This window comes from Bos indicus x Bos taurus, chromosome 3 (genome assembly GCF_003369695.1).
Source record: "Bos indicus x Bos taurus breed Angus x Brahman F1 hybrid chromosome 3, Bos_hybrid_MaternalHap_v2.0, whole genome shotgun sequence".
NCBI lineage: Eukaryota > Metazoa > Chordata > Mammalia > Artiodactyla > Bovidae > Bos > Bos indicus x Bos taurus.
In genome coordinates this window covers 12252796-12277230 of record NC_040078.1, presented here as the reverse complement: position 1 = coordinate 12277230, position 24435 = coordinate 12252796, and the positions used below count along the sequence as shown (strand labels likewise).

The window sequence follows — 24435 nt, the reverse complement described above, 5'->3', positions numbered from 1 at the left end:
AGAAACTACTGAGTCCGAGTGTTCTAGAGCCCACACACCACAACCAAGACCCAGCACAGCCTCCACTCCTCTCAAAAAAAAAAAAAAAAAAAAAAACAGAAGAACAACATTTACTTTCTCAGCATATGTGTGGTCAGGGGTGAGGACAATGCTGATTGTCAAACAGAGAGATTTCCTACTTCCGTTTTTTTTTATTTCTATAAAATAAAACCTGAACCACAGTGCCCAATCCTGGCTTCCCAGTCCATGGGGATAGACTGTGGATTCTGCTCTGGGACCTGAGCTGCACCAGTCACTGGGAGAACTTCTCACCTCCAGCCTCATGTTCCTGTGGCCTTTGCTTCTGGTCCTTGGTGGGTAGGATGCTGCAGCAGGATTTGGGGACAGCCGGGGAAGAACCGGGCTTCCCTCATGGCTCAGAGGGTAAAGAATCTGCCTGCCAATGCAGGAGACCTGGGTTCGATCCCTGGGTCAGGAAGATTCCCTGGAGAAGGGAATGGCTACCCACTCCAGTATTCTTGCCTAGAGAATCCCATGGACAGAGGAGTCTATGGGCTACAGTTCATGGGGTAGCAAAGAGTTGGACCCCACTGAGTGACTAACACATACACACGGCAGAATCACCTGTACCTGGGCACCCAGAAACTCTTCTGCTGCTGCTAGGATTAGTAGCAATGGGCTTTAGTTTCTAACTCAGGACCAATAATAGGTAATATGCAAATGAGTACTGATGAGCAGGGTTCCCAGGAAAAACAAAGGACTGTGAGTTTCTTTTCCAAATACTAATGCCTTCTCCTTTTGTTTAATAACCATTTCTACTTTGATCTCTAACAAAATTGGAAAGCTTCTTAAAAGGACATCAAAGGAATTTTCTGTTAGGATAAATTTTATTTCTAGCCCATTTCAATCCTCCTCTGCCGCCAACCCCACTTCCACTTCAAATTACCACATTTTTGGTTAAACTCCAACTTTCCTAGACTTAGGTTTTGGAGAGGCTTCAATACTTGCTACCCAGAGATGAAATTGTGTTTTTTGCTGATTAATATGACTCGTGTGTATGCATGCATGCTCAGTCGATTCATGTCCGACTCTTTGAGAACCCATGGACTGTAGCCCACGGGCTCCTCTGTCCATGGGATTCTCCAGGAAAGAATACTGGGAGTGGATTGCCATGCCCTCCTCCAGGGAATCTTCCCCATCCAGGAACTAAACCACCATTTCCTGTGTCTCTTGCATTGCAGGCACTCTTTACCTCTGAGCCACTGAAGCCATGACTCTTGTATATGGATGCAAATACAGTACTAGATCTAAATAGGGGAAAAGGGAAACAGTGTCAAGAGGACACCTCCATTTCCTTCCCGACCCTTCCTGGTTTGTGTGTTGCCACCAGGCAGGCAATGTATCTCAAAATAAAACAAAACAAACAAAAATCAGTCTTAAAAAGAGAAGGTGGGAGAGGAGATAGTAAGTCATGAAACTGAGAATTTACTTGCAAAATAACCAACTTCTGGTAAAGGAGATGGTTTGTGTTTACAGAGTGTTTTGTGTTACAAAACAAACATTCGGTTTGTTAGGAATGTAGTTAGTTCTATAGGAATGTTGTGAAGGTAGGAAGGGGAGATAGAAGGGAAAATAGAGGAACTGAGGGAAGGAGGATGGAAGGGAAGGGAGAGTAGGGGTAGAGGGAAGAAGGGATAGAGGAAAGGGGAAAAGAGAATTGTTGGAAATATTTTTAGAGAGTTATAACCTTTTTTTAAAAAGATGGTTATTCTGGTCTTATAGTAACCTCTCTGACTCTATTCCCCCACAGCTCCTATCAGCGTGCAGTCAGGTGAGTTACTCTTTTGGTGGTGTTGTTCTTTTAGATCTCTAGGAACCATAGTTACTCTGCTATGCAAGGAAGATACCACTTCCCCCAGCCTCTTAGGTGAGGGTTTTGGAGATCAGGGCTTGGACTGGGGTGAAGAGAACACAAGGCCAGTGTCTCACCCTGGTCCCAGCGGGGGCAGGAATGCTCCGATGTCACATTCATCTTTGCTACCTGCCTGCTTGATGGGCAAAAGACCCTACCCTGACACTCCAAGGCAATGAATTCCTCTCCCTTTACTATTAAGCCCTGGGACAGGAAAGAATTTAATTTATGAAGAGAAAGCAAATCATGCAATGTAGTATTGGGAAAATGTTCTCCTGGTTTCATCCACAGGAGTTCAGTCGCCTCCACCAGAAGCACTAGAGACAGTGATGGAAAATATTTATAATAGAAAACCAGTGGGCTAGGAAGATGCTGTGCAAAAAAAAAAAACAAGAACTTCCCTCAATCTTATATTTGGATTGCAAACTACCCATGTCTAACTTGTTTTTCTTTCTTTTTTTAAATTAAAATTCTAATGTAATGAAAAAGAAAGTTTGCCTTTATATTAACCTGGAAAGTTACACTTCCTTCTTTAATGATTCCTTTGAGAGAGTATTTATCCTGCTATAGGGATGGAAAGTGATACTTATAAATCTAGTACTTTTATATCTGATGATATACATTATATTTTGTTATTTTAAGCAAAAGTGTTCTTAACACATTAGAGGGTCTCTGAATCAGCTTCATAGGATCCACGGAACTCCGTGAAATTATAGTATAATGTGCACATATGTACAATTGTACCTTCCTCAAAGGAATGGCATGCATGCATGCTAAGTCACTGCAGTTGTGTCTGACTCTGTGTGACCCTATGGACTGTAGCCCACCAAGCTCCTTTGTCCATGGGATTCTCCAGGCAAGAATATTGGAGAGGGTTGCCATGCCCTCCTCCAGGGAATCTTCCTGACCCAGGGATTGAACCCAAGTTGCTTATGTCTCTTGCACTGGCAGGCAGGTTCTTTACCACTAGCGCCATCTGGGAAGGCCTCAAAGGAATGGGTCTGTAAGTAAACAGGGAAAAGGGTCCAATCTTTGTCCCAGACTCTGTGTAACCTGTAGTCACATTTCTTATCTAACTCCAGCTGTTGTCAATATTACCAAGTTGGTCACATAAATCTTATTTTTCAAATATTTCTTTAATTAAGTTTTAATTTCTGTAATCTTCACTGAAAGTGAAGTGAAAGTGAAAGTCACTCAGTCATGTCCGACTCTTTGCAACCCCATTGACTATACAGTCCATGGAATTCTCCAGGCCAGAATACTGGAGTGGGTAACCTTTCCCTTCTCCAGGGGATCTTTCCAACCCAGGGATCGAACCGAAGTCTCCTGCATTGCAGGTGGATTCTTTACCAGCTGAGCCACAAGAAAAGCCCAAGAATACTGGAGTGGGTAGCCTATCCCTTCTCCAATGGATCTTCCTGACCCAGGAATCAAACCGAAGTCTCCTGTGTTGCAGGTGGATTCTTTAGCAACTGAGCTATCAGAGAAGCAAAACCTTGCCCAATGTTGAGGAAGAAAACTTTTGGTCTCCAGAAGGCATTAAGACTTCTTTCTCTTTATCAATACTTATGACTCCCACCATCCACTCCAACCTCCTAGCCTAATGGTGGGGCTTTTGAAGTAGCTAAAAAAATATGGAGTAATCATCTCTGAACTTATTTGATCATTTTGTTCTATCAAGAAAAAATTTTAAGCATGTACCTTTAATGTATTATATATATGGTGGTGGTGGTGGTTTAGTCCCTAAGTTGTGTCCTACTCTTGCAACCCTGTGGACTAGTCCACCAGGCTCCTCTGTCCAAGGGATTTCCCAGGCAAGAACACTGGGATAGGTCACCTTTTACTTCTCCAATTATATAAATAGAGATCCCTATACTGACTGTGAATGTTGTAAAATACAACAAAAACAGAAAATTTAAAAGATGAGAAAATGTTTATCATAATATGAAAGCTTTCTCTCCACCTCCTTATGAATCCCACTTCGCATTTTTTTTAATTGAAGTATAGTTGGCTTACAAATTTGTTAGATTCTGGTTTTCAGAAGAGTGATTCAGTTATACATATACATTCTTTTTCATTATAAGTTATTACAAGATATTGAATATGTTTCCCTGTGCTATACAGTAAACACATGTTGTTTATTTTATATATAATGGTTTGTATCTACTAATCCCAAACTCCTAATTTATCCTTTTCCCCCTTTCGCCTTTGATAACCATAAATTTGCTTTCTATGTCTGTGTCTGTTTCTGTTTTATAAATAAGTCCATTTGTATCATATTTTAGATTCCACATATAGGTGCTCTATAGTATTTGCCTTTCTCTGTCTGACTTATTTCACTTAGTATGATGATCTCTGGGTCCATCCACATTGCTGCAAGTGGCATTATTTCACTCTTTTATGACTGAGTAGTATTCCACTTATAGTGGAGGACAGGGAAGTCTGGTGTGCTACATTCCATGGGGTTCCAAAGAGTCAGACGCAACATAGCGACTGAACAACAACAGCTACAGTGTTCATTGTGCGTGTACATCCATATTAATATGCATATACATGTTCTTTATCCATTCATCTGTCAATGAACATTTAGGCTGCTTCCATTGCAAACAGTGCTACTGTGAACAATTGGGGTGCAAGGATCTTTTTGAATTGGAGTTTTCATTAATCCCACTTTGACATCACGATCAAGTGTCGATCTTGACATCACGAGACAAGACACTGAGACCTAGCACTCCTTCCCTCTACCATCAACTCATGGCTGAAGGGGTGAGCTGGGCAGACAGCCTAAGAAAACCCTCTCAAGGGCAGTCTCTTTTCCCACTCTGTTCCTTCATGTATGGCACTGCCTGTCTTTACACTGAAGGGGAATGATCCAAAGTTCAGACCGGGCATTAGACTTTACATCAGAACAACAAATATTTTCCCTGCAATTTATCCCAATGTACTACAATATCCCAATGTACTATGCCAAAGAATTGATGCTTTTGAACTGTGGTGTTGGAGAAGACTTTTGAGAATCCCTTGGACTGAGAGGAGATCCAACCAGTCCATCCTAAAGGAAATCAGTCCTGAATATTCATTAGAAGGGCTGATGTTGAAGCTGAAACTCCAATACTTTGGCCACCTGATGTGAAGAACTGACTCATTTGAAAAGACCCTGATGCTGGGAAAGATTGAAGGCAGGAGGAGAAAGGGATGACAGAGGATGAGATGGTTGGATGGCATCACCAACTCAATGGACATGAGTTTGAATAAACTCCAGGTGGTGATGGACAGGGAGGCCTGGAGTGCTGCAATCCAAGGGCTCAAAGAGTTGGATACGACTGAGCAACTGAAATGAACTACAATCCCAAATTGATTTTTAAACCTGAATTTCTAGTTCCACTGTCAACCAAAAAATTTTCCCCCAAAGAAGCCTAAGGCTGCAGGGTTGAATCGCAGAGCACTGTGGTGGTTGACTCCCCCTTCTTTCTGCACAAACTTTCAGGCAATAGTTTCTTGCTCCTCTCCACTGTATGGTTTGCTTTCCCTCCTGGGGCAGATCCAAAACACCAGGCTGTTCGTGCGCTCTCTAGTGACCACTCTCTTTCGTGGGGAGGCAATGATCTGAACAAGTAGAGGAGCCCACTTCTCTTCTCTTAGGGATCATCCAGATGCCTCTGAAAAAAGCATCCAAGTGGGGAATTATGAATATTGAAGCTGTAGATCCCAGTGCTGATATCTCAGTGGCCCAGATTGTTTCATCCAAGGAGAATGACAAAGGGAAGCTTTTTGAATTGTACTCCTGGGCTGAGCCTCTAAGGAATGACAAAAGCAAAGGTTAATTATGGCTGCCACAGGGATATGAGGTCACCTTGAATGGATATTAGGGGATGTTAAGTGGAACTGTTTTAAATCCATATTTATTCCAGAAAAGTATTGGCACCCAGGGGAAAAAAAAAGGGATCAAAATATTTTTAATAGACATAAAGCTATTAGGATGTTTGGAAGACAAAATATGTCACTAAGTGAAACAGAGCTCACCTTTGCTGAGCACAGAAGCCAAGAGACCCAGTAGGTCCCAAGGGACCTATGGCTGCCCAGCTTCTTGTACATGAGTTTGCACTATCCCTCCACCTTATGAACAGAAGTTAGAGGGCTGGGATGGGAGTGGGGAGCCTTGGAATCATAGAAATTTTTGCATCTTTTGCAGACTGGCTGAGTATCGATATGCCATACTATGCCTATGAAGGAGACCAGGTGGTGGTGAGGTGCTCTGGCAGAGACAATAATAAAATAAAGAGACTGACGTTCTACAAAGATGGAGCTTGGCTACCCGCTTATTATAACACCTATATCATTTCAAATGCAAGACCCAGTGACAGCGGCTCCTATTACTGTAAGGCAAAAAGGAAAGTGTTCTTATTTATAGATGACACAGAACAAACAAGATCTGCGTGGCTCACTGTCCGAGGTGAGGGTCTCACTGTTTAAGTGGACGAGACTGGGAAGGAGTAGGGCCTGTGTGGAAGGAGCAAGGTGCAGAGCAGAGAAGACCACCCAGGAAGGGAGAAATGGTGGGTGGCGGTATGTCCTGGAGTCTGGGCCTGTTTCCTGCTCACTGGGGCTGAAAAGGCACTTCTCCACAGGAACTCTATACCTCACTGACTGGTGGCCTCTGTTTAATTCTTCCCTCCAGAGCTGTTTCCAGCACCTCAACTGACAACCAGACCCTTGCAACCCACTGAGGGAGCCTCAGTAACCCTGTCCTGTGGTACCCAGCTCCCTGCTGACAGATCAGAGACCCAACTTCGCTACTCCTTCTACAGGGGTGGCTACACCCTGAGGTCAGACTGGGACTCACCAGAGTTTTGGATCTCAGAAATATGGAAAGAAGACTCAGGATATTACTGGTGTGAGGCAAGGACAGTATCTCACAGTGTCTCAAAGCAGAGTCAGCAGTCCTATATACAAGTGCAAAGTGAGCATTGGTACTGGGCTGCTAGGTTGGGTGGGCAGAGAAGAACTGTAGTTCCCATTCAGATCTGTGTTCTTCATTTCAACTGTGCTGCCTCTATGCCTGTGGTTGGGGGACTACAATGACTCAATCAGGCTCTGCTTTATTAACTGCTACCATGGCATCATCTCCCAACAGTTCTGCTCTCCCTACCAGAAAAAACATATATATATATATATATATATATGATTTCTCTGGTGGTCCAGCAGTTAAGACTCCATGATCCCAATGCAAGAGGTTCAGGTTCAATCCCTGGTCAGAGAACTAGATCCCATAGAAAGTGGAAGTGTTAGTCGATTAGTCGTGTCCAACTCTTTGCAAATTGATAAATTGTATCCCACTTGGCTCCTCTGTCCACGGAATTCTCCAGGCAAGAATACTGGAGTGGGTTGCCAGTGCCTTCTCCAGGGGATCTTCCTGACTCAGGGATCAAACTCGGGTCTTCTGCATTGAAGGTAGATGCTTTATTATCTGAGCCACCCCACAACTAAAAGATCTCACAAGCTGCAATAAGATCCAGTTCAGCCAAATAAATAAATTTAAAATACATATGTATAATTTACATATGTATTTTTAAATAGTTTAAAAAATAATTTTTTTTAAAAAGTAAAGAAGTAGTTTAAAAAACAATAATAATCTCTCTGGAGCATTTATGTATGCTTAGCACTGAGGAATGCTCAGTGAACCAAGAGATAAATCATGGTCTCTGTCTGCAGAGAATGACCCCCAACTAGGAGGCACATTTAAGCCAGCTAGAGCAATGAAGGAACAAAGTGATGATGATGATAATGATGATGTGAGAAATATCAATAAGAATCCTCAGCATTTATTAAAAGTTTAATAAATATTAACCTGAAACCAAGCTGTTATATCCAATTCAGAACCCCTCTGATGCTCAGAAATATTTGCAGAGGGAAAGACTTGTAGAAAGTTTATCAAGTACTAGGAAGGCACTGATCAGAGCAGTTTTATATTTAGTCCTCAGAGTAACCCTGTGAAGTAGGTGAAAATTATAAAGTGGATATTATGTCATCCTCACTTTACACATGAGGAACTGAAAGCACAGAGCTGTTTGGTGGCCTGCCCCAAGGGAACCCAGCAAATAAGCGGCACAGCTGGAATCTGAACCCAGGCACCCTGGTATCTCAACCACATCAGTGGAGAGTAGTACCAGTAAGAGCCACCATTTGTGGGACATCTTCAGTGTAACAGGTTCTTTGTACATGCATGCTGTTTCATCTTCATGAGAACACTATGAAGTTAGTATGATTATCCACACTTTACTTTTGAGAAAACTGAGGATCAGAGAGATTAACTAATCTATGAAGATCATGCAATGAATAAGTGGTGGAAGTGGGTGGGGACTCCCCTGTCAGTCCCCTTCCCATCACTCCTGCTGTCCTGAGTTTATCTGGAAATGAGGAAGGAGGAAGATCACTAAGGGCTGTGGTCATTAGCAAAGGCTAATGAGTGTAGAGGAAGTGCAAGTTGGAATTTTCACAGCATTCAGGAGCAGGGTGATCCTACCTGAGGGCCTTCAGCATGTACCCTCCCTGATAAAAAAAAATACTTCTCTACCTAAACATCCCACCAGCTCCGCCCGCCATAATGCTCAGCAGGTGGTACCAGCCTCCCCTCCAGGCCCTCACCCTTCTGCACCTGCAGAGGAGTGTATCTTCAAGTCCCATAAAAAGTGCCCCTGTCCAACATCCCAGCCCCATCCTCCTCCCATCATGCCCTCACCTGTCGTCCTGTGTTCACACAGGAATCCCGGTGTCTGGAGTGCTTCTGGAGACACAGCCCCAGAGGGACCAGGTGGTTAAAGGGGAGACGCTCGTCCTTGTCTGCTCTGTGGCCAAAGGCACCGGGAAAACCAGGTTCTCTTGGCACAGAGAAGGCACAAGAGAGAGTCTGGGGCAGAAAAGTCAGCGCTCCCAGAGAGCAGAGCTGGAGATCCCCGTTATCCGGGAGAGCCATGCCGGGCGCTACTACTGCACAGCTGACAACGGCTACGGCCTCATCCAGAGCGAGGCAGTGAACGTCACTGTGAGAAGTAAGTAGCTAGTTCTCCTAATTAGCCGGAGAGTCCCAACTGCAATTGGTTTCCTTCTGTGACAGTGAGGATGTTCCAAGGATAAGAATCAGGGCCGTGAAGAGGTTAGGAAACCATTAACATGCTAGGATTGTTATTGCAACGATGGTGGCAGCGGTAGCAGTGACAACAGGGGCAGAAGAGCCGAAGGACTATGGCAAGGGGAGACAGGAAGAAGGCTATGAGGCTCGGTCAGACGTATGGTCTCCAGAATTCCTCCCCGGAAATTGTCAAAGCGCCATAGGGAACCGTCTCTGCAGCGTTAGATCAGAAGGTGCCATAGTGGGAAGAAACCCCAGGGCTTGAGAGGTACTGTGTGGATACCGTGAGAATAGAGAGAGTGGGTTATAAGTCTGGGCCCGCACAAGAGACCTTCTCTGATGAACCGCCCTTTATCAGTTCCAGTGTCACGTCCTGTCCTCACCTTCAGTGTTCCTGGGGCCCAGGCCTTGACTGGGGATGTGGTGGAGCTTCGCTGTGAGGACAAGAGAGCATCTCCCCCCATTCTGTACAGGTTTTATCATGAAAATGTTCCCCTGGGGCACACCTCGGCGCCTTTTGGAGGCGCAGCTTCCTTCAACCTAGCTGTGACCGCAAGGCATTCTGGGACCTATGCTTGTGAGGCCAACAACGGCCTGGGGGCCCAGCGCAGTAACGTGGCGGTACTCCACGTGGCAGGTAGGACAAGTCCAAAGCCTCCTTCCAGAACACTGATTGCCGTTATGCCAAACGGTGGCTTGTGTGTCCTTTCCATGGGTTTTCCTCTCCCTCGAGGAATCGGAGTTCGACAAAAGAAGCTGTCAGCTTTCCCTGTCTCTCCTTCTCGCTGGTCTGAACAGCAGCATCGCTGGCCTTCCGGTTTCCCTTTCACTTACATCATCAGATAGGTATGAAATAGATGCTGCACTAGGATCAAGTCAGCCCTGGGAGTGGGGTAAGTGAAGCATGGAGAGAGGAGACAAAGATGATTGCATATTCAGAGCTCTCGGCGAGCAAGGAGCTACAACCAAACCTTGTCAAGGAAACAGTGAAATCCCCATGAACAAACCAGATTCTACTGGGCTGCCGTCTATGGGGTCGCACAGAGTCGGACACGACTGAAGCGACTTAGCAGCAGCAGCAGCAGGATTCAAAACTTTACTAGGATTATCTCATTTAATGTCCATTGACAACTCTCATTTTACAAATGAGGAAATGATATTTGGAATAAGTAACTTACCCACCGTCACACAGCGAGTAGGTGCAAAGATGAAACTTTAGGCAAGAATTACAGAATTGAAAAACTGCTCCTTGCCACTATTTAAAAATGATGGCTGTATATATAATATTTTTCCCTTTAATTTATTATTGTGGAGAAGTGCCTTAATAAGTTTCTTAATATGAAATAATCATTGAATTCCTGCTATAAACCCTTCTCAGTCATTATATTTATTTCAAATGTTGCATCTTTATTTATGAGTTTTCTTTTTTGCACTAATTTTGGTTTCAGGGATAGGTTTGCCACATAAGAATGTTTTCAGATGTTTTCCATATTTTCTATGCTCTGCAGCAGTTTGAAACAGTATTGGAATTATCTATTTGCAAAGTCTTTGGAACTAGCCCAAACAACATTCTGAGCTTCTTAAATCCTTTTTATTAGTCTTCAAATTTTCTATTCCTTGTTAAAATAATCTGGACGATTATACCTAAATTTATCACAGAATGTTGTCTATAGTATTCTCATCTAATTTTGAAACAGCCTTTATATATTCATTTATGCTCTCTTCTCATTTCCAGTTTGTGTGATCTCTTTTTCTTAATCATATTTGCCATATGCTTGTCGATGTTATTGCTCTTTTTAAAGAACCAGGCTTAGTTTTTTTATTCAAATATATTTGAGTTTTGGTTTTCTGATTCATTTGTTTCTCCTTTATCTTCAGTATATCTTTCTTTCTTTTCCGTTTATTTTATGTGGTTCTTTAATTTCTTAAGCAAATGCTTATTCATTTTTCATCTTTGTTTCCTAATAAGTGAATTTAAAACTATATAGTTTCTTGTAAGTACCACTTTCATCTCATCCTACAGATTTTGATGTATAATATTTTCATTTAATTTCCAAAGTATGGAAAATTTGTGTTTCACTTAATTTTATAGCCTGAAACTTAATAATTTCTTATGAATATATTTTTATCCTCTTTTATTAGTTTCTTTTTTTAATTTTTATTGGAGTATAGTTGATATGCAATGTCATGTTAGTTTCAGGTATAAGGCAAAGTGAACCACTTGTGCATGCATGCGTGCTAAGTCATTTCAGTTGTGTCCTACTCTTTGCCACCCTATGGACTGTAGCTCACCAGGCTCCTCTGTCCATGGGGATTCTCCAGGCAAGAATACCAGAATGGGTTCCTATTACCTCCTCCAGGGCATCTTCCTGACTGAGGGATCAAACCTGCGTCCCTTGCATCTCCTGCATTGGCAGGCAGGTTCTTTACCACTTTGCCACCTGGGAAGCCCCAACCAGTTATACATGTACATGTATCCACTGTTTTTTAGATTATTTTCACATATAGGTTATTACAAAGTATTGAGTCAAATTCCTTGTGCTAAACAGTAGATCTTATTAGTTATCTATTTTATATATAATAGTGTGTATATGTCAATCCCAATCTTCCAATTTATCCCTCCCTCACTTACCCCATGGTAACCATAAACTTATTTTCTACATCTGTAACTCTCTTTCTGTTTTGTAGATAAGTTCATTTATACACTTTTTAAGATTCTTATAAATTTCTTTTCTGAAAACTTTTTTTTATCTCTGTATTAAATTTTATCAAAGAATATGGCCTGTATCACTTGGGGATTTACTAATAATGTCTTTTGAAATAACATGCAGTTAACATTTTTTCTAAATGCTATAAATGGAATTTGAAAAGAATGTGAATTTTCTATTTAGGATATGCAAAGTTCAGTTTTTATTTTTCTATTAAATTAAGCAAGTTGTTTGATGTATTCAGTTTCTATAGAGTCTTACATATGTTTGCTCTTTTCAAGCCATTAATTTTTGAGAATCATATTCACATTATTACTTATAATTCTTAGAAACTTAGCTTTTTATAGGGGCTTTGTCATGAACTTGGTAATTGACTGTGTAAAATGGGGCATTTTTGTTTCAAATGACAGGAATCCCATACAAACAGGCTTGGGCCAGAAAAAAATAGTAAAGTTGGTGGAAGGGGTCAGGAATGGACATGGCTTAATGTGTGTCTAGCAAAGGGTTCTGTCTCTGCCTCCCCTCTTTCCTCTGCATTTCTCCACTAACTTCTCAGACAGGCAGAGCTGACCACTGACATCTTCAGTCTTATATCCCTCCTTTCTGCTACATATCCCAAATAAAAGAGTTTCTTTTTAATTATTTTAAAAAATTTTTAATTAAAAAAAGAAATTTGGCTGAGTCACGTGATGTGCAGGATCTTAGTTACCTGACCAGAGATTGAACCCACATCCCCGGCAGTGGAAGCACAGAGTCTTAACCACTGTACTGTAAGGGAAGTCCCTAAATTTTTTTAATTGAAGTATAGTTGATTTACAAGGTCATTTTAGTTTCAGGCATACAACACAGTGATTCTGTTTATATTCCTTTTAAGATTCTTTTCCCTTACACGTTATTACAAAATATTGAGTAGAGTTCTCTGTGCTTTACTGTAGGCCCTTGTTGGTTATCTATTTCATGTATAGCAGTGTGAATATGTTAATTCCCACCCCCTAATTCATGCCTCCACCACTTTCCCATTTGGTAACCAAAAGTTTGTTTACTATGTCTGTGATTCTATTTCTGTTTTGTAGATAAGTTCATTTGTAGCTTTTTTTTTTTGAAATTCCATGTATAAGTGACACTATATGATATCTGTCTTTCTTAGTATGATAATCTCTAAGTCCATCCATGTTGCTACAAATGACATTATTCCAACCTTTGTTATGGCTGAGTGATATTCCATTGTATGTATGTAACCACATCTTCTTTATCCATTCATCTGTCAATGGACATTTAGGTTGCTTCCATGTCTTGGCTTTTGTAAATAATGCTGCAGTGAACATTGGTGTTCATGTACCTGAGAAAAGAGTCTCTTTAAACATTACTCCAGTTTAGACACAGACTAGACACGGGGCAGGGGCAGGTAAGAAGGAGAAGGTGGGACGAATGGAGAGAGTAGCATGGAAACATATACACTAATGTATGTGAAATAAATAGCTGATGGGAATTTGCTATATGACTCAGGGAACACAAACTGGGGTTCTGTGACAACCTAGAGGGGTGGGACAGGGTGAGAGGTAGGAGGCAGACTTAAGAGGGAGGGGACATTTGTATACCTACAGTTGATCCATATTGATGTATAGCAGAAACCAACACAATATTGTAATTATCCTTCAATTTAAATAAATAAATTAAAAACAATTACTCCAGTTTAAGAAGCAAAAAATAAAACAACAACAACAACAAAAAAAACAAATAAATAGAGATTAACCAGTGCATGTGATGTCTTCATCCTTTTCCTCTACAGAGAATATGGCCTGTGACTGGTGAAGTCAGCAACAGAGTGGAGCAAAAGAAAACTGAGTAACTCAATTGACCTATTCTAGGCCTTTCTTTATTCCAAGTCTCAATGTCCATTTTTAGGAAAGACCTGATTCTGGACTCCACTTTTTCTAAGATCTTTTTGAGCTCATAAAAATCAAGCCATAAGTTTCTATCTGCCTGTATTCCCTTGTTTTCAGAAAGAAAGGCCTTTTCCCAGATGACTTTGAGTGGGGGCCTTAGGTGGGGTGGGATGTTTTAGGAGATGGTAATGGCATGGGATAGAGCAAAGCTTGGTGATTCCTGATTTACCAAGTCCTCTGCCTCATACCACATACCACCACCACTATCAAACAACCTCTCTTAACACTGGAAGCTGCCCTAAGAGGACATTTCTGAGTGTGCTCTGACCCCTTCTGTTCGCAGAATTTCCACCTAAAATACGCTTAATGAATGGTCCCCACCATTGTGAAGGGCGAGTGGAGGTGGAAAAGGAAGGTCGCTGGGGCACTGTGTGTGATGACGGCTGGGACATGAAGGATGTGGCCGTGGTGTGCCGGGAGCTGGGCTGTGGAGCAGCAAAGCACACACCTGCAGGCATGTTGTATCTGCCAGTGGCAGAAGAGGACCAGCCTGTATTTATTCAGGTAGCCCTGTGCAATGGGACAGAAGAAACACTGGCTGAATGTGAGCAGGTTGAGACCTTTGACTGTGGGCACGATGAAGATGCAGGCGCAGTGTGTGAAGGTAGGTGATGGCGGGGCCTGGTGAATGGGAACCGTCTTACTCTACTTCAAGGCTCTTCTCTATGCTGCCTCCAGCTCATCTTGCTAGTCACTGTTGCTCCTGCTGCCTTCAGAACCACTCAGTCATTCTACATTAGCATGTGGTCAGGAGAACACCATTAGTTCATATTAGGCAGTCAAGAATTATAAAGGACTCTCCTATACATTCTGTTAGTAGCCTGTATCTGCCACTTTGAAAGACAAGATATTGGCATTTTCATGGCCATGAGTTTGGCTGTAATGCCAGGAGAATAATTATGAAACCATAAAATTACAGTTTGAGTGATTTTAATCGAGGTCACACTGCTTATATTGTTCTAAGCAATATAGATTGATTAGAGCTGATGGGATTAGATTGTTCTGTGTTCTAATCTAATCCCATCAGCTCTACTGTACTCTCTCCCTGAAATGCCTCTACTCATCAAAACAAATCCCCAAATAAGAGGAGTGCTTGGTAGGGAAGATGCAAGTGCTTTTTCCTTCCCTGGATTCTAATGAGACAGGGAGTGGGGAATGCGAGGCATGTCAGAAAGACTCTGGGTCTTCAAGGAAATCAGGCCACAAATTGATGGTAGAAGTAAAATAAAGTCCACTGCATTTCCCAAAGATTCTGTCGAGCCTGTGACTAGAGCAGAAGCCAGTGGGACTGCTACCTCAGGCCCAGCCCCAGATCATGTCTCTGGTGGAGCACCCCAACTTCTGGGGCATCCTTCCAGAGGTGGTGAGAAGCTTTTAGAACTATTGAGCCAATGTCCAGTTTTAGGAATATCTAAAGGCCTGTGGCTCATTCAGGGAAATGGAATCAGCTTTGGAAACTGGAAAGGATCCAGGATTTGGTGTCAACTAATACAGAGCTTGAGTCCTGCCTCCCCCACTTATCAGCCCTATAAGCATCAAACTTCTCTGAAGCTCATGGTCTCTGTCAGGAAAATGGAATAATACCTGGTCCAGTTACAGAGCTGGGAAGAGATCAAACACTCAGCATTCATAAAGATCTGTGGTGAAGAGCAAAATCTGGGAAGAAGTCTCCAGGGCCTTCTACCACTTGCTGATTTTGGATGGTCTCCATGAAAGGAGAGGTCTGGAACTGAGTTGGCCCTCCTCCATATCCTGGACCTCACCTCTCCAGGAAGACCCCGTGAGTTTGTCCGGGGCCTTTTTGTCCAGAGCCCTTTTTGGCTCTTCCTCTCCTTACCACCTATTCCCTTTTCTCTACAGCATTCAAGCCTAGTTCTTTTTGAAGATATGGAGACTGGAGGCCCGCAGACCTCAAAATCTCTACTTTTTTGACCTCCCAGCCCTGGGTGACCCAGTGGCTCTGGACAGACCTTAATGCTTTACCTGTGGCTTGCTTGACCCCTCAGCAGGATTCTAAATTGTTCTTCTGAGCCAAAGCATCAACTGTGCCTACATCTGGGGCAAAACCCAGCTCCCAAGAAGTCAAGCTCAGAGAATGTCTCCCTCTATACTGACACCTTGGCCTGGTCCTGGCTTTTCCAGTCTCTTCCAGAACTGCCTGGGGATCCCAATACTGTCTCCTTAAGCAGATATAGCAGCTCCTGGGATGAAACAAGCAAGGAACTGATTGAAGTGGGCCCTACATCTGCTACAAAATATGTGCATGTAAAACAGACAAAAGAAAATGTGGGTATTTGATTTTGTTTCCAAGTGACTTGGGAAGAAAGTAGCTCTAATTTATTTTTTAAATATTTTTTAATTAAAAAAAAAAAAACATTATAAAAAGAATAGTATACAAAAAAGAAAAATCAGCCAACATTTTAACACTCAGAAGTAACTCCTGTTAATATTCTAATATTCTGATAATTCTAAAATGTTTTATAAATATATATGAATGAATATGTATATTTTAGTTTATTTTACTGCAAGCTACATATTATTTTATACTATTCATTAAATTTAAAAATGCAATAGTAACATTCCATTAACACTAATTTCCTGTGTGTGTGTTTTCACAACAACTATACATATGTGTGTGTGTGTGTGTGTGTGTGTGTGTGTGTGTTCACAAAAGCTAATCTCTCAGGAGAATATTGTCCTACCGGGTTACTTAGAGATGTTCTTGACCTTTTGAAAGTCTGAGGTTTTCTGCCAGCATTCAGTATATATTCTGTGAGAATCATTCCACAAGTAGATACATTTTTGATGTAATGTGGGAAAAGGTGAGCTTCATGTTTGACTATTTCCGCCATCTTGATCTGTCCTCAGGAAAATCTTGATTCGTGAGGTCTTTTGTTCTGCTGAGTATCTTGATTAGATTTGGGTGTGAACACTGAGGAAACCAGAAGGGAAAGAGACACGTGTACCCCAATGTTCATCGCAGCACTATTTATAATAGCCAGGACATGGAAGCAACCTAGATGTCCATCAGCAGATGAATGGATAAGAAAGCTGTGGTATATATACACAATGGAGTATTACTCAGCCATTAAAAAGAATACATTTGAATCAGTTCTAATGAGGTGGATGAAACTGGAGCCTATTATACAGAGTGAAGTAAGCCAGAAGGAAAAACATCAATACAGTATACTAACGCATATATATGGAATTTAGAAAGATGGTAACAATAACCCTGTGTACGAGACAGCAAAAGAGACACTGATGTATAGAACAGTCTTATGGACTCTGTTGGAGAGGGAGAAGGTGGGAAGATTTGGGAGAATGGCATTGAAACATGTATAATATCATGTATGAAACGAGTTGCCAGTCCAGGTTTGATGCACGATACTGGATGCTTGGGGCTAGTGCACTGGGACGACCCAGAGGGATGGTATGGGGAGGGAGGAGGGAGGAGAGTTCAGGATGGGGAACACATGTATACCTGTGGCAGATTCATTTTGATATTTGGCAAAACATACAATTTGTAAAGTTTAAAAATAAAATAAAATTTAAAATTAAAAAAAAAAAAAAGATTTGGGTGTGAAAACTGAAGAAAAGGAAAAAGCCACATGCTCCATGATGTAACCCATCCTATGAGTCCCCCAAAATTCAGTAATGCCTGAAAGTGAAAGTGTTAGTCACTCAGTCATGTCTGACTCTCTGCGACTGCATGGACTGTAGCCTGGCAGGCTCCTCTATCCATGGGATTCTCCAGGCAAGAATACTAGAGTTGGTTGCCTAGATCTCAAAAAATATTTGAGTGATTTCTTTTAGAAATTAATAACTAAATTTTGAATCTGAGTGGATATGGGAAGAAGAAAACTGAAAAGATATATTTATTTGTCAACAGTTCTCCTTATAATGAATAATTATCACAGCCTTACCTGGTTGTGATGTATATTAATATCCTGCTGAATTACATTTGATATCTTATCAAATGTAAGATTTTTGTAAGATTATTTTATCTTATGTAAGATTTTTGCATAGGTATTCATAATGAGGATATGTATGTAGTTTTTTACACTTTGAAAAGCTTGGATGAATGCTGTGTTGGTTTATTATTTTGAAATATTTCTTTCTCTGTGATTGCTAAAAAAAAATGTAAATACTACTAAATCTATCTTCTTGAAGACTAAAAGATATTAGTGAGTGAAACCATCTGGCTTGATATGTTTGGAGATGTGGCTCTCCAATAATGTTCTCAATTTTTTTCACTATTATTTTTCTGTTTATTTAACCTTCTCTTCTTGAAAAAAAAATGGTAATTTATATTTTCCTAGAAAGTCATCCATTTAATATAGGTTTTCAAAAGATGTATGTTTAATTCATTGTCCCTTCTTTCTTGATTAGCCTATTCAGTGGTTTATCTGTTTTTTAATAGAAAAGCTTTTGAGTGTATTCATATATTCTGCTTGGGTTTTCTGTTTGATTTATTCATTAATGTCTGCTTTTATCTTCATTGGTTTGGGTGATATTTTTCTAAGTCCTTAGTTAATTTATGCCTAGTTAATTTATTTTTATTTTTCCTTGTTGGTACTTTTTCCAATTGTTTAAAGACCTGTTTTAATCATGTCTCTTAAGTTTTGATAGGTAGTGTTTTGGTCATAATTGTTATCAAGTCTGTAATATCAGTTTTATTTTCTCCTTGACCTCAAAAATGTTTTAAAATAGGAAATTTTTTACTTGCCTGGTGAAAGGATTTTCCCTTAATTTTGTGATTTTTAAAAATAATTGATTGCATTTATAATTTTTTAAGGTTTTCTTTGTGACCTAAAATACGGTCAATTTTGGTAGATCATCTGTGAGTACTTAAAAGAAAGTGAATTCCCTGTTACTGGAGTCAATGTATATTTATTATGAATTCCTTATTAATCATATTATTTGATTCATATGCACCCTTACTTTTTAACCTGCTTGATCTACTGTGGGTCTACAGTTGTCATTTGTTGTTGTCATTGTCATTAAATTTATTTCTCCTTCCATTTCCTGCAGTCCATGTGTCAAGTATTGATATTTTGATGACATGATATTTACTTCCAAAGATTTATGAGGCTTAGAGCTTTCTCATATATCTTAGCCTTTTCCACTTTCTTTCAATGTTGTCTGCCTTGATATGTCTTTGTCCAATCTTGCACTTCTAACTTTCTGAGTGACTTTCCTTTAGATATATCCCTTATATATAACATATAGGGCTTTTTGTTTGGTTTTTGTTTGTTTGTTTTTTGCTTTAACTTAATCTTATTCAAGTACAGTTGATTTATAATGTTGTGTTAATGTAACATATAGTTGAGTTTTGGTTTTGTACTGGATACAAAATTTATTTTATTAACTGTTTGCCTTTTCACTCTACATTTTCTCTTATTACTTTCTTCATTTTTTTGTTTCCTTTTGCTTTCCTTCCTCTTTGTTTTGCAACCTCGGATGCTGAGTTGATCACACTCCTCAGCTCATGGCTCACTCCCATAGTGGGACCATACCTATTTTCTCTAGCTTTCTTTACTCATAGGCCTGTATCTTTAGGTGCTCTTCTCATTTCTTGGTCTCCAACCATTCTAATGCTTTTGATGTGTTACCTTCACTTACGTGCATTATTTGTGGTGAGCCTAATTTTTTTGTTTGCCTATGCTGTTTCTCCATTTTTCTCTTGGCGCTATTTTTTTTAATTTATGCATGTTACTGTGTGTACATCTAGTTCATTGCTCCTAACTTCTGCACATTATTCCACAACACTGTCCGTATCTAATCCCCCAGTGACAGACACCTAGATTATCCCCATCTTGTCACTAACTGCAGACACTGACTAACTTCCTTTGTCATGTTCCACCAAGGACATGTGTGAGAATTTCTCTGAATATATATCTGAGAGTGAGATTAATGCAACAAGTAATGCCAGGTGGTCCCCCAAATTGCTACTGCCCCCAGAAGTGCAAGACCATCCCCTAATCTAACATCCCAAGCAACCTTTGAAAAGTGAAAGTGTTAGTTGCTCAGTCATGTCCAACTCCTTGCAACCCCATGGACTGTATCCTGCCAGGCTTCTCTGTCCTTGGAATTCTCCAGGCAAGAATACTAGAGTGGGTTGCCATTCCCTTTTCCAGGGTATTTTCATGACCCAGGGATTGAAACTGGGTCTCCTGCATTGCAGGCAGTTGCTTTATTAACTGAGCCACCCTGAAACTAAGCAGTCTTTGGCATGAGTTAATTAATTAGCCAATTAATTAACCCTTTAAATTTTGCCAACTAAGTGGGCATAAAGAGAGATCTTACTGGCACTTTTGTTTCCATTTTTCTAATTATCATGCTCTTGTTAGCCTTTTAGGCTTCTTCTAAGAAATAACTGCTTGCCCATTTTTTAATTGAAGTATAGTAGATTTATGATGTGTTAGTTTCAGGTGTACAGCAAAGTGGTGCAGTTATATAGGTATAGATATATATTCAGATACTAGTTATCTATCGGCTTCCCGGGTGGCTCAGTGGTAAAGAAACTGCCTGCCAATGCAGGAGACACAAGAGACGTGTGTTTGATCCCTGGGTCAGGAAGATCCCTTGGAGAAGGAAATGGCAACTCACTCCAGTATTCTTGCCCGGAAAATTCCATGGACAAAGGAGCCTGACAGACTACAGTCCATGGGGTCCCAAAGAGTTGGATACAACTGAGCGTGCACATGTGCACCACACACATACACACACAGTCTATGGAGTAGTTAAAGCACCAGATTCTTCTAGCTGTAAGAAACCCAACTTCACTCCAGCTTCTGAAAAAATGGCAGAGCTCGGGTAAAAGGCTGAAGCAAGACCCAGGAGCTTCACATTCTGGGGATAGAGGGAAAAAAAGACTCTGGTGTAGTGATGTCAGAGAGAGAATGAGAATGTCACAGGCTATAGGAAGAACACCAATAATTCCAGACTCATGTAATCAGTGTCAGAGGGACCAGTCTGCCAGACTGGAGCTGAGAAGAGGGGGGTTAATATATCTGTATATTCTTTTTCTGTTTTAATCTTGGAAATAGGATTCTGCTTGAAAGCAGATAGGTCCTGGGCTTCCCTGGCGGCTCAGTGGTAAAGAATTTGCCTGACAGTGCAGGAGACGCCCCTGATCCAGGAAGATCCCACATGCCACAGAGCAACTTGAGCCTATGCTCTAGAGCCTGAGTGCTGCAACTACTGAAGCCCATGCACCCTAGAGCCCATCTGCCGACTCTAGAGCCCGTGCTCCATTGTATTCAAGATCGCTTTCCTTTCCCATAGTAGTGTATCCAGTGGCTGATCACCACTGGGGTATAGAAGCAGGGCCCCTTCACTCCACCTCAGGACCACTTTGAGAGAACACCCCAGTCCAAGTTATCTAGGGGAGTTGGCTGAGACCTCTGTGGAGATTGCTTCTAAAGGAGGAGGTGAGATAAACTGGGAGATGAGGACTGACACACATATATATATACATATATATATATATATATATATATATATATATATATATATGAAGAGGTGGCAAGAATACACAGACACATATGTGAGGACTGACACACACACATATATATATATATATATACATATATATATGTATATATATATATGAAGAGGTGGCAAGAATACACAGAAGAACTATACAAAAAAAGATCTTCATGACCCAGATAACCACAATAGTGTGATCACTCACCTAGAGCCAGACATCCTGGAGTCCTAAGTCAAGTGAGCCTTAGGAAGCATCACTACGAGCAAAGCTAGTGGGAGTGATGAAATTCCAGTTGAGCTACTTCAAGTCCTAAAAGATGCTGTTAAAGTGCTGCACCCAATATCCCAGCAAATTTGGAAACTCAGCAGTGGCCACAGGACTGGAAAAGGTCAGTTTTCATTCCAATCCCAAATAAAGGCAATGCCAAAGAATGCTCAAACTACTGCACAATTGCACTCATCTCACACACTAGCAAAGTAATGCTCAAAATTCTCTAAGCAAGGCTTCAGCAGTACATGAACTGAGAACTTTCAGATGTTCAAGCTAGGTTTAGAAAAGCCAGAATAACCAGAGATCAAATTGCCAACATCCCCTGAATCATAGAAAAAACAAGAGAATTCCAGAAAAACATCTACTTCATTGACTACACCAAAGCCTTTGACTGTGTGGATCACAACAAACTGTGGAAAATTCTTTAAGAGATGGGGATACTAGACCACCTGATTTGCCTCCTGAGAAATCTGTATGCAGGTCAAGAAGCAACAGTTAGAACCGGACATGGAGCAATGGACTGGTTCCAAATTGGGAAAGGAATATGTCAAGGCTGTATATTGTCACTCTGCTTATTTAACTTATATGCAGATTACATCATGAGAAATGCTGGGCTGGATGAAGTACAAGCTATAATCAAGATTTCCAGGAGAAATATCAATAACCAGATATGCAGATGATACCGCCCTTATGGCAGAAAGCAAAGAGGAACTAAAGAGCCTCTTGATGAAAGTGCCAACCTGGCACTCTGTGATGACCCAGAAGGGTGGGAGGGATGGGTGGGAGGGAGGCTCAAAAGGGAGAGGATATGTATATATCCCCTAGAAGCCCATGCATGGCAATGACGAGTAGCCCCTACTCATGACAACTAGAGAAAATCATGTGCAGCAACCAAAGCCAGCACAGCCAAAAATAAATAAATAAAAATTTAAAAACAGAAAGCAGATAGCTCCTGTCAGCCATCTTGGTGTCCTCTGTTTCCCATTGGTGCATAAAGTTGGGAAAGTTATCATGATATTCCAATAATCTCAAAGTTTATAATTCCTCTGTATCCCTGTATACTTGCTCCTTCCAATCAAAGCACCACGTGTTTACTGTAATTATGAGGTTGCGGTACCCATCAGCTGGCCACAAAGGCTGTGGGGGTAACAAGGAGTGAGCCCTTTCAGCACTAAGCTGGAAAACAACTGAGAGCTATCACTCACAAAACTGGAACATTACAGAAGAGAGAGTGTAGACTGGAGCAGAGGGAAAGTGAGATCATGAGACACTTGGGCTTGAGATAAGTGTGGAAATGTGAGAAGAAAGAGGGTTTTATGATCTTTGGGAAAGTCCTTCAAATGAAGATCAATGTCCTTCAGTACCCTCCCCCCTCAGGTCTACCCAATAAGCCCCCAGACACATACCCAGCAATGTCACTGTCACTGCCCACTCTGACCTCCTAGGGAAATCAGAGTTCCTGAAATGAATTCTTGTATCAGGAGATCACGTGTTCCTAAGCAAGGAGGTAATAGACACATGTTTAAAATCGACTCTGATTTTGTGTGACCGATGCTGTGATGCGCTACCTAGATCCTCTGTCAGGAATAGAAGACTCACTCCCTCAGTTGCTGAGAATGCCACTGGAAGATAGCCTGCAGTCATCAGCCCTCTTGGGAAAGTGCCTCGGCCGCTGTATTCAAGATCACTTTTCTTTGCCATAGTAATGTATCCAATGGCCAATCAACACTGGGGTGTAGAAGCAAGGCCCCTTCACTCCAGCTTAAGGCCACTTTGAGAGAACACCCTCAGTTCAGTCGCTCAGTCGTGTCCGACTCTGCGACCCCATGAATCCCAGCACGCCAGGCCTCCCTGTCCATCACCAACTCCCAGAGTTCACTCAAACTCACGTCCGTCGAGTTGGTGATGCCATCCAGCCATCTCATCCTCTGTCCTCCCCTTCTCCTCCTGCCCCCAATCCCTCCCAGCATCAGAGTCTTTTCCAATGAGTCAACTCGTCGCATGAGGTGGCCAGAGTACTGGAGTTTCAGCTTCAGCACCATTCCCTCCAAAGAAATCCCAGGGCTGATCTCCTTCAGAATGGACTGGTTGGATCTCCTTGCAGTCCAAGGGACTCTCAAGAGTCTTCTTCAACACCACAGTTCAAAAGCATCCATTTTTCGGCGCTCAGCCTTCTTCACAGTCCAACTCTCACATCCATACATGACCACGGGAAAAACCATAGCCTTGACTAGACGGACCTTTGTTGGCAAAGTAATGTCTCTGCTTTTGAATATGCCATCTAGATTGGTCATAACTTTCCTTCCAAGGAGTAAGCGTCTTTTAATTTCATGGCTGCAATCACCATCTGCAGTGATTTTGGAGCCCCCAAAAATAAAGTCTGACACTGTTTCCACTGTTTCCCCATCTATTTCCCATGAAATGATGGGACCAGATGCTATGATCTTAGTTTCTGAATATTGAACTTTAAGCCAACTTTTTCACTGTCCTCTTTCACTTTCATCAAGAGGCTTTTTAGTTCCTCTTCACTTTCTGCCATAAAGGTGGTGTGTCATCTGCATATCTGAGGTTATTGATATTTCTCCCAGCAATCTTGATTCCAGCTTGTGCTTCTTCCAGCCCAGTGTTTCTCATGATGTACTAGTCCAAGCTATTTAAGGGAGTTGGCAGAGACCTCTATGGAGATTGCTTTAAAAGGAAGGGGTGAGATGAACTGAGAGATTGGGATTGACATATATACACTACCATGTGGAAAATAGATAGCTAGTGGGAAGCTGCTATATAACACAGGGAGCCCAGCCTGGCACTCTGATGACTCATAGGGGTGGGATGTGGGGAGGTTCAAAAGGGAGGTGATATATATAGTTATGACTTATTTGTGTTGTTATACGGCAGAAACCAACACAACGTTGTAAAGCAATTATCCTTCAATTAAAAATATATTTTTTAAAAAAATAGATAGCTAGTGGAAAGCTGTG

General features: G+C 41.4%; 1 protein-coding gene across 1 annotated transcript; it reads left to right on the top strand.

The window, feature by feature from the left end:
- The first annotated feature begins 263 nt into the window (after positions 1-263).
- On the top strand, positions 264-14340 carry LOC113890422 (Fc receptor-like protein 2). Its single transcript, XM_027538311.1, has 7 exons — positions 264-353; positions 1811-1831; positions 6105-6365; positions 6591-6872; positions 8674-8961; positions 9400-9678; positions 13979-14340. Exons 1-7 carry the CDS (start codon positions 323-325, stop codon positions 14305-14307), a joined length of 1491 nt encoding a protein of 496 aa, XP_027394112.1. The 5' UTR covers positions 264-322; the 3' UTR covers positions 14308-14340.
- The last annotated feature ends 10095 nt before the right edge of the window (positions 14341-24435 follow it).

What these genes read in the sequence shown, in the direction of transcription:
- LOC113890422 (XM_027538311.1), top strand. Translation starts at nt 323, where the DNA reads ATGTTCCTGTGGCCTTTGCTTCTGGTCCTTG. An exon ending in TGCGTGGCTCACTGTCCGAG is followed by an intron (nt 6,366 to 6,590) that starts GTGAGGGTCTCA and finishes TCTTCCCTCCAG; the next exon opens with AGCTGTTTCCAGCACCTCAA. An exon ending in GGCGGTACTCCACGTGGCAG is followed by an intron (nt 9,679 to 13,978) that starts GTAGGACAAGTC and finishes TTCTGTTCGCAG; the next exon opens with AATTTCCACCTAAAATACGC.